The sequence below is a fragment of the Lingula anatina genome, chromosome 3, assembly GCF_051362555.1.
Source record: "Lingula anatina isolate TDL-2025a chromosome 3, LinAna3.0, whole genome shotgun sequence".
NCBI lineage: Eukaryota > Metazoa > Brachiopoda > Lingulata > Lingulida > Lingulidae > Lingula > Lingula anatina.
The window spans coordinates 23966381-23975933 of record NC_141769.1 but is presented as its reverse complement, the minus strand read 5'-3'; the positions used below and the strand labels follow the sequence as shown (position 1 = coordinate 23975933).

At 35.6% G+C, this 9553-nt stretch overlaps 1 protein-coding gene across 1 annotated transcript; it reads left to right on the top strand.

Moving 5' to 3' along the window:
• Window positions 1–6319: 6319 nt before the first annotated feature.
• LOC106157979 (uncharacterized) lies at window positions 6320–9403 on the top strand. The gene is made up of 2 exons (XM_013533803.2): window positions 6320–6905; window positions 7473–9403. Exons 1-2 carry the CDS (start codon window positions 6735–6737, stop codon window positions 8757–8759), a joined length of 1458 nt encoding a protein of 485 aa, XP_013389257.2. The 5' UTR covers window positions 6320–6734; the 3' UTR covers window positions 8760–9403.
• The last annotated feature ends 150 nt before the right edge of the window (window positions 9404–9553 follow it).

Below are 9553 nucleotides of genomic sequence, written 5' to 3'. Positions count from 1 at the left end.
TTCTTTCGTTCAAATTTGAAAATGCATTTGGTTTTGGTTTGGCTAGTGTTTGAAATTCACACCAAGAAAAACGTTGATGCAATTGTTTTATGTTTTAGAATTGCTCACACGGTGGTTTTGACATTTCATAATTCCCTGAAGTAAAAAACGAAGCTGCTAAGCTTGTTCAACGCCATACGTTTATAGTCAAAAACAAAATGAATTTGGTCTGTTTACAGGCTAGGGGGGCGCTGCTAGTTAACCAACTTATCAAATTTGTCTGGCCTAATCAACAGTTTTTCTAACCACTGGCATTTTAAACTCGGCATCATTGAACATATTTTGATGATATGATGATTATCAACGCCCACTGAAATACCACAATCGGGGATAAGAGTATACCAAAATAAAAAGGTTTCAAAGGCCCCATTCAGAATAGGGGTCTAACTAGTCCGATGGTCAAATATGGCGACCCACTACAAAGCTTTCCGTCTAATCTGCTAATAGACACTGAAAAGGTATCCCGTGGGGAAGTATTCAAGTGGGTCGGCCATATTTGACCCTCGGACTAATTAGTCCCCTAATCTGAATGAGATCAAAGAGTCCTATATTTCAGTTTTATTACATATCCTTTTGTGTACTGTGGTACCCTCACCTATTAAAGAAAAATTACGCCGTTTACCATATACAGTGTATCTTTTTTTTTATTTTTTATTTTTGTTTGCGTTATCTGCACCCTGAAAATGTCTTTTAGCTTGGAACGAGAACAGCTTTTAATTTCTTCTCAAGATCTCCACTAGATCCGCCTATAATGTCTTGTAACACTGCTCAGGGAGAAGTATGGTTGGGAAAATGATGTGAGAGCATTTTATGGGGAGATGTAGGTAAAAGTCAAATTCAAGTGTAGATGAAGATGTTCAATGTTTGATTGTTTATGGAAACGCGACTAATAAGAGTTGTAAATAAATATAGGCTATGGTTTAAATAAAGTATATATGCAAACAATAGCATTAGTAAAGAAAAAAAACAGAAAAAATAATAAATAGGACAATAAGATAAAAATTCAAATTAAATATTTCTCATTCATACGTTTACTTTATCCCCTTAAACCTGCACTTTTTAGTACGCGTTTTAACATTGTTATAAGTGAGTGGTCACTGTCATCCTTTCACATCTCCCTGGCGAGTATACGACCTAAGTTGCCGTACACTAGAACTTCCATACTAATAGCTCAATTACTCATCATTGGTGTTTTCCTGACCAGGCACATAACGGCTCCATGTGTGTGTGTGTGTGTGTGTGTGTGTGTGTTTCGTTGAGGTGGTCATTTGCTTTATAAAAATTAAACAAACTGGACAATGGTTCGCTATTTTCCTTCATGTTTGCAGAATTCAATTGTGGCAACTCCTGACAGAGCTCCCACTGTTCATAAGAAGTGCAAATAGAGTGGCAAATGCAATCATTTTAATCAATCCCTAGTGCCCGGTGGTGATTCTTGCCATGATCAGTTTATAAGGTGGCTGCATGGGGAACATCAGAAGCATATGGTGTTTCACTGAAATAGAAATCTTCCAAGCCGTAAAAGGTAACTAATGTTATTAGGGAGAATAATACAGGAAAGTCTTTACTTTACTTTTGAGATAAAGCCCTTAGCCACATTAATTTTTACAGCTCACTTTCGCAAGGCAGTGTATCTTCCCCTTGACCTACTTCTAGAATGAAGAACTTTTTTAAGGTTAGCGGGTTGGTGGGGGGGGGGAGGTAAAGAGAGGAAACTAATGTCTTCTAAATTCTGTTTTGATGTTGAGACAGATAGCATTGGCGAGTGCCTGGCCTGATGGTCTACTTCACAAGGTTAAAATGGAGAAAGTGATATCAGCATATGGGAATTGAAGAGTCCTTGCCTAGTTGTGATACCATTAGGATTTAGGCCCTTCAAGGCAAGTTATGGGCCAGGGTAGAGGGTGAACAATGAACTAAATTATCATTCATTCTATAGTTATTATAAGCTTTTCTCAATGCAAATTCAACAAACTGGGCAAATTACTGTGAGGAAGCTGTTGTCTATTCACTAAATTTAGTCATTTGTTTTTTCATTTACAATTAACTGAAGGAAATTCATGTAGCAGACATTTTAGAGTCCAAAAGCTCTTTCAATTTGTCACAAACTTGCAAAAAAAAAAAATCACTAAGACAAAATATTTTTACATACTATCGGCCAACTTTCAGATCTTCCTTTATCCCTCTTTATCTCTCGTCACTTTCATTTTGTAGAATCTTAGCACTCTCTTAAAACATGTTTTTGTGTTGTGTTGTGTTATAGAAGTAGAATAAAATAAAATAAAATTCTTCATTTATTATCGGTGTATTATTGCGTTTCTTATATATAGTGATCAGAAACTACTTCCTACTTAACTCGCAAAATAAATCCCTTATAGCAAAAAGCGCTCCTTACATTCTTCAACTTATTTGCACAGATAGCCTAGTGTTGTTAAATTTTTCATTTATATTATTTTTTCCTATACTATGCAAACAGCATAGACAGCCACATAACATTACAAGCTGAAATAAATTATTAAAAGGATAATAACTCCTCGTATGAGATCTATATTTCGCAATAAAAACATTGTGAACAACTCACAGAAATATAATATATTCTGTTTTACCACAAAAACGGCAGTTATAGCTATTATTCTGATATCTGAGCTTGTCTTTTGACCACGTGACCTCATTGATGGCTATACCCTGTTATAATCTCTTGAGAGATTATGAAAAAAAAACGTTTCAGAAAAAAAACCCAGGGACTAGCTTTGAATGTAAAAATGAATTTATTAACAATTGGTAAGTATGGGAAAATTGTTGTTTACTCCATGCAGGAACATTCATTTTTTGGCCAAAATGAAGAGTTATTATCACTTTAATATATTATTATTATATAATACGTGTTCAATAGAGCAACAGTTTTTCTTTCTTTGCTTTTTTTGTCAATGCTTTTTTTTTTTTTTTTTTTTGTAAATGAGTTTTTTTTTTTTTTTTTTTTTTTGAAAGATGCTGTGTATTTAGTTTTAAAATTCATACTTTTTAATGAAGGAAGCGCATTTTAACTGTGCGTTCTGCTTTGATCATATCAAGAACAAAAGCTTTATGAAACGCCAAAATACAAGTATTAACGGTGTGTAAATGCCAGTGACATACATATTCTTTGTTGCAGTTACTGAAAGCTTTCATTGCTTTTCATGCTTTTTGTGTAAACATTTTACACTTCATTTGTAGGCTACGTAAGGGCAGTTTTCCGGAAATAATGCCCGAACGCAGATGCCATCAATCCTAGTCCTAATACCCAAGATATAAAACACTAAATGGTGCTAGCAACGAGCCCCTGTCGTCACTTTTGTTAATAATTGGACGTCCTAGCAGTCTTGGCTTTTAAGGATCCAGCTTGTCTGCAATCAATTTTAGAGAATATGGAATGGTAATGAAGAGTGATATTCTGAATGTAAGAGGAATACAATCTAATAATGTACTCAAGTCTTTTGAATATTAAGAATTTTAGCGGTTCATGGATTTCAATAGCTTAAGAGAAAACCGAAGTTCAGGATGATCATTTAGAATTCCATAAATGATCAATTGAATGAGATTAATTTTGGTTCTGTATGAAAATTGTCTGTCTCTACAGTTATTTTTAAAAATAAAATTGAATATCCAGATGTTTTATCCACGTTCTAAATGCAGATAGGTTTTTGCTTCACAAAAACATTGGCATTACCACCAATTATGGTCGTCTGTTTTATTTCAACCTTAGTGATGTAGTCATTTTTCAAATTTGTGCTTTTGATGATATGGAGTTGTTCGTCAGTATAGCGTTTGAGAAGCACTGAGAATAAAATCGGAGTCCAACTGACTCCAAACTTGGAGTCCATCAGTGGTGCCTAAAATAACTCCCAACTGGAGTCACGTCGACTCCGATGGAGTAACGCCATCCCAAACCCCACAGGAGGGTCACAATTGACTCCATTCACACATCCCTTCATCCCTTGATTTATCTCTACAAAAGAGTCACCATGACCCCATATTAAGGAATTTTTGACTCCTTGGCTCATTATGAAAAAAAAACAACAACAACAGTGCCAAGCGGGGAGATAGCAGGTACCGTATATTAAAGACCAGCATGTCCCCGGTAGGGTTCGAAACCACGTCCGGCGGCGGGCACTCTAATCACAAGGCCATCCGGTCGCATATGGAACAGCAATAACAAACAGTTTGTAATTTTTTATATAAACAGCATGGCATATATATATATATATATATATATATATATATATATATATATATATATATATATATATATATATATATATATCAGTGAGTGAGCATACCTCCCCAGTGACATGCATTGGCGGGTCAAACCTTCAACCTGGAAACAAAACCGGCTGACCTGTATACCAACATATCACATAAAGGGTGTGGGCAACTGAAAGCCCATGCCAGTAATAAGTGCACGAGTTCTGCAGAAACACACAGAAAACCACTTGTTCATGCATAAAACCAACTATGGCCAATAAAGTAATGTTTATACTGACAAAGGATGATGAATACTGTTAACTCAATGTTAACTCCACGTTAACTCCATGTTAACTCCACTTCAATTTTATTCTCAGTGATCCTATATATTCCATATATAGAATTGGTCATGTGATCAAGCTCGATTGGTTCTCATTTCTAATAAAATGTTTGCCAAATTTTCATAATATCTACACCTTTTGTTGTCTGAAAAGTTTTTCAAATAAAAATTAGGATCAAACTTGTGAAGAAACTAGTAGACAGCAAAGTGATAGCCCGACTCTAAGGTTTCCCAAGGAGTAAAATCAAAGTTCTTGTGTTTTCTCGCATTTTAATAAATTTCTGACAGTATTTTGATTTGCAATCTCATCACGAAGCGCCAGGGAGGGCACCTTTTCCGGAAAACGAGATTTATACAAGACAAACACAGGATCTCATTGTTCTCTGGGCTCTATTAATTCCGACCAATGAGAGACCGGCCAACGGGCTCCACCCCCAAATGTGTATATTCCTTTTCAGACAAAATTTCTTGCTTTTTTCCACCTGTTTTCTTTAATTTTTTTCCACATTAATATTTAACCCTGTGATTTTCGGCCTCAAGTCTTTTTTAGCAGTGTTCTAATAGAGGCTCATTTGTCCAGATAAACACCATGGCTAATACATGTATACAGTATATCACCATTTAAACCGTGTCGACAGTGCTTTATTTCGAGTAACTGATTGGCAGTATATATGTACAGGGCCGTAGCCTGAGCAAAATGCCAGGGGGGGCAGTAAGCGGACACGAGGGGGCGAAGCTACCGAGGGGGGAGGGTGTGGTATGTAAAATTCCAAATTCCAGGGGGGACAGCTGCCCCCCCTGCCCCCCCGGAGGCTACGGCCCTGATGTACGCTATATAATGACAAAATAGTAGATGAAGAAGAATTTTATTAAAAGCATAGCAGCCAAAAGGTTGAAATTATACCAAAATAGTAGTGAGGATAGCCCCGAAAAAGGGCCCCGAATTTTTTTGGTATTTAGAGGGCGAATGGTGCCATTCGCTACAAACGGTTTAAAACTATGATTCAGCTACACAAAATTCTAATTTCAAGAGAAGCCCATTGGTGTGATTTTTTCAGAAATCGAAGAGGGTGGGGGGGGGGGGGGGGTCAGGACCCCCTAACACCCCCCTCTTTAATCCGCCACTGTCACTCCCATGACCGACTGTGACTGGCCCGTAAGTCATGATGAGTCCCTGTTTCAAAATTCAAGATAAATCAGTAAAAATGTATTTAAAAAGATGGCTCCAAGCAATCTTTCCTCGGCAAAGAAAACAAAATTTAAATCAGAAAATTGAACGAAATAACCCTCCCCCCCCCCCATAAAAAGATTTTATTTAAAGCATATCAGAACCTCACTGTTGCCACTATGATGAAGGAGAAATGACAGCATAAAGAGAAGTTATGAAAGTGACTCTGAAGTTATGAGCGAATGACTAATCGGCGAGACCAACTTCCCCAAACAATTGCAGGGCAGCAATAATTTTTAAAGTTAAAATTTGCCGGGTAAAAAGGTCTGAAGTTTGGCCCTAAGTACATCAGAAACGAAGTCACTATAATCGGTGATTCCCGATTTTCAACACGTATTTCCCGCATTTTCAGTGAGATAATGATGAATTTCTTTTTGATGTGATTTGGGAATTGATGATTTTATTTCCCGCAAAGAACACCAACGAGTATTGGGCTTATCTTGGAGAATCCAGCTAAAAATAGTAACAAAGAATGACGTTGTTGTAAACAAATAGCATTATATTGCTTGCGTTTGCATCAGCCTTGGAAATAGCTATATAAGGGAGGTTTAGATGCTGATTTCACCACTCTCGACAAAAATGTGAAGTAAGCAAATTTAACGATCTGTCCATAATTGGCGTGGCTAGCTATCTGGCCTGTGTAGTATGCATTAAAACAAGCTGGGGACCGCGCTGGTCGGCATTTGAGGAAGTTATGGGGTCAAGGAAGAAGCGAAGAAGAATTTTACATGCACATTTTACTAACTGATTTAGTTGATGGTTACTTTCGGGCAGTTAATCTGAAGATATAGTAACCACTTTTTCTTCTGCTCATTTCTACAGGATATTTGCAGTTTAAAAATTATTGTAGGAAAACAGACCAACATTTTCGTTCAGCTTAAAATTATTCATAAATTCGAATTACCCATGGCTTCGAGTATCCAAAAGGAGTTCCATACTCTGTTGAAGAACCTGCGGAGTTTCACGGAGGACCAGGTGAAGGTGGTTCACTGGGATCCAGACGAGGAGCTCTCAGAGTTTCAGATCGAAATACGACCTAATGCTGGGCCATACAGAGACGGAGTTTACTTATTCAAGGTAAGTTAATGATGCAGCGTAAATTGATTCAGAATATATATCTAAATTAAAAAGGATCGAAATATGAAAATGCAATGCAGATGTTTATGTAATTCTTGGTGTTAGTTATAAATGAATAGGAGAAATAAATAAGTTAATGATCAATCAAAGGTCGAAAAAAAACAAATTTACATGTATTTTTCATAATTGTGTTTTGAATTAACTGCATAATGAATGGTACATGAACAATATATAGCTGCATATACCCTGCAGCAAGGCCTATCACTTGAACCTTATACATGTTTAAAATTTCAGTTATTAAATGCAACTCAGAATATTCATGACTCCACAGAAACTGCATAATGTCTCTAAAATTAGAAAGTTCAATGCCTATTTTTAAAATTTATATACAGTACATACACAAAGTAATCCCATGCATATATTCTCTTATAGAGGTTGGCATTATTAAATATCATATTTGTTTTAAATTGATGTCCATTTGTTATGAGTATACAGTATTACTGATCATATGAATTGATTTTACATACATATAGCTTGAATTTGAATCAACTTTATTTATAATTTCAGATCAAAATTCCAGAAAATTACCCAAGTCAGTATCCTGACGTAATCTGCAAAACAAACATCTACCACCCTAATATAGACCCCATGTGTGACACAGACTATACGAATATCTGCTTGAACTTATTTGATGAATGGCAAGAGACATTTGGTCTAGAGACCTGCGTACAAGGACTGCTTTTCCTCATGCATAACCCCAACAGTGAAGACCCCCTGTCACCGTATTTTAGTGGAGCTTTGTCAGAAGATGAACTGGAAGAAAACTTGCAAAGAATAAGGGAGGGACTGGATGTGGACGACATCATGTTTGATCATGGGTATGCTGTCAAGAAAGATGACATTGAGACTGGTAGTGTCAATGACAGCACCCCAGATCTCAAGAGAGATGACATTGAGGCTGGTAATGTCAATGACAGCACCCCAGATCTCAAGAGAGATGACATTGAGGCTGGTAATGTCAATGACAGCACCCCAGATCTCAAGAGAGTCGACGTTGAGGCTGGTAATGTCAATGACAGCACCCCAGATGTCATTGATGTCAGCACTCATGATGTCAATGCTAGTGATGCCATTCCCACAGTCCCTACGTTCCATGATGATAAAGACAAAGTTGGTGCTGATGTCCATGCTGACAGCATCTGTGATATTGATGCCAATGATGTCAGTGTCAGTAATGCCGAGACGCGTGACACTGAGGCCAGTAATGTCAATGATACAGATAGCACCCCAGAGGTACAAGATGGCACTGCTGGTGATACTGTTATCATCACTGTTAATGGCAGTGGTGACAAGGCTGAAACCAGCAATGACAACAGTTTCAATGACAATCTTGAGGTTGATGCCAAAATGTGTACTACAGTGAATAGTAATATGAATATCATTGACAATGATGACAATGTCAAGACTAAAAATGTTGACACTGCATTTGAGGACATTTGTGACCATGATGTCATTGCCAATGATGTTAGCAGGGTTACTGATATGGGTGGTATAAAACATTGTGATGGTGTGAATTTGGGTCCCAAAGACTGTGACATCTCAGCTCTTGAAATCAATAGTGGTGCTACTGTGTCTAATAATGCGAAGACTGCCAGTCATGCAGGCATTGCCTGTGATGTAAAAAACAGTTTTACTGGGATTACATGTAATTTTTGTGATAGGTGTTATAATGATAACATGTCAACTTCTGTGCAAGTTGGTAGAGGTTGTTGTGTTGTTAAACTGTTTCAGTGGCTTGGGATGATGAGGAGACAAATATTGCAGCTGTGCACTAAACTAAAGCTAAATAAATAATGAGACACAAACTTAAATAAATATTATTACTAAACTGATATTAATACTTTTAAAAAATCACCGTTATGGCATGCCTTCTTAATATTATGTAATTCATTGGTATTAAAATCTGTATGTAAAAAAACATAAAAATTTGAAATATTTTTATTTTTCATTGAAAACATTTAGAAATGTGTATGCCATACTACTCATTATGAAATGCTACTTTTTGTCATACAAAAACTAAGACACAGGGCCATTATATTATTATGTATTTCTTATTTCTTTATCTTAATTGACTTTTTGCTCAGTTTTAAATTTATTCATTAATAATACTACTTTGTAAAAAAAAAAAAATATATATATATATATATATATATATATATATAATATGGAGTGCAATACAATATCATACTAAGTCACGAAGAAATATAGATAAGAAATCGTTGAATATTAATGAAAATATAAATAGTGTAGTTACAGTATTATTTAACTTGTGTGTTTTGTTGTTTTTGTATGCTTTCTATACTTCCTAAGAGAAGTTCAATTTATACAATTTTTGATAAATACATTAAAAAATTATTCCAAAATGAAATTTTTATAACAAATAGGGATGGAATTGCATTTTCACATATCATAATAAAATGTATTTTTTATTGCTTATATATTACTGTTTTATAATTTGAAGGGTCACGTTGAAAAATTTTTAACATTTATTTTTATTTTAAAGTCTTTCAAAATCGGGTTTATTAGTATTTTATTAAGTATAATTAGTATAATTTTAATTGTTAAAATATCTACTAGTACTATAGTGT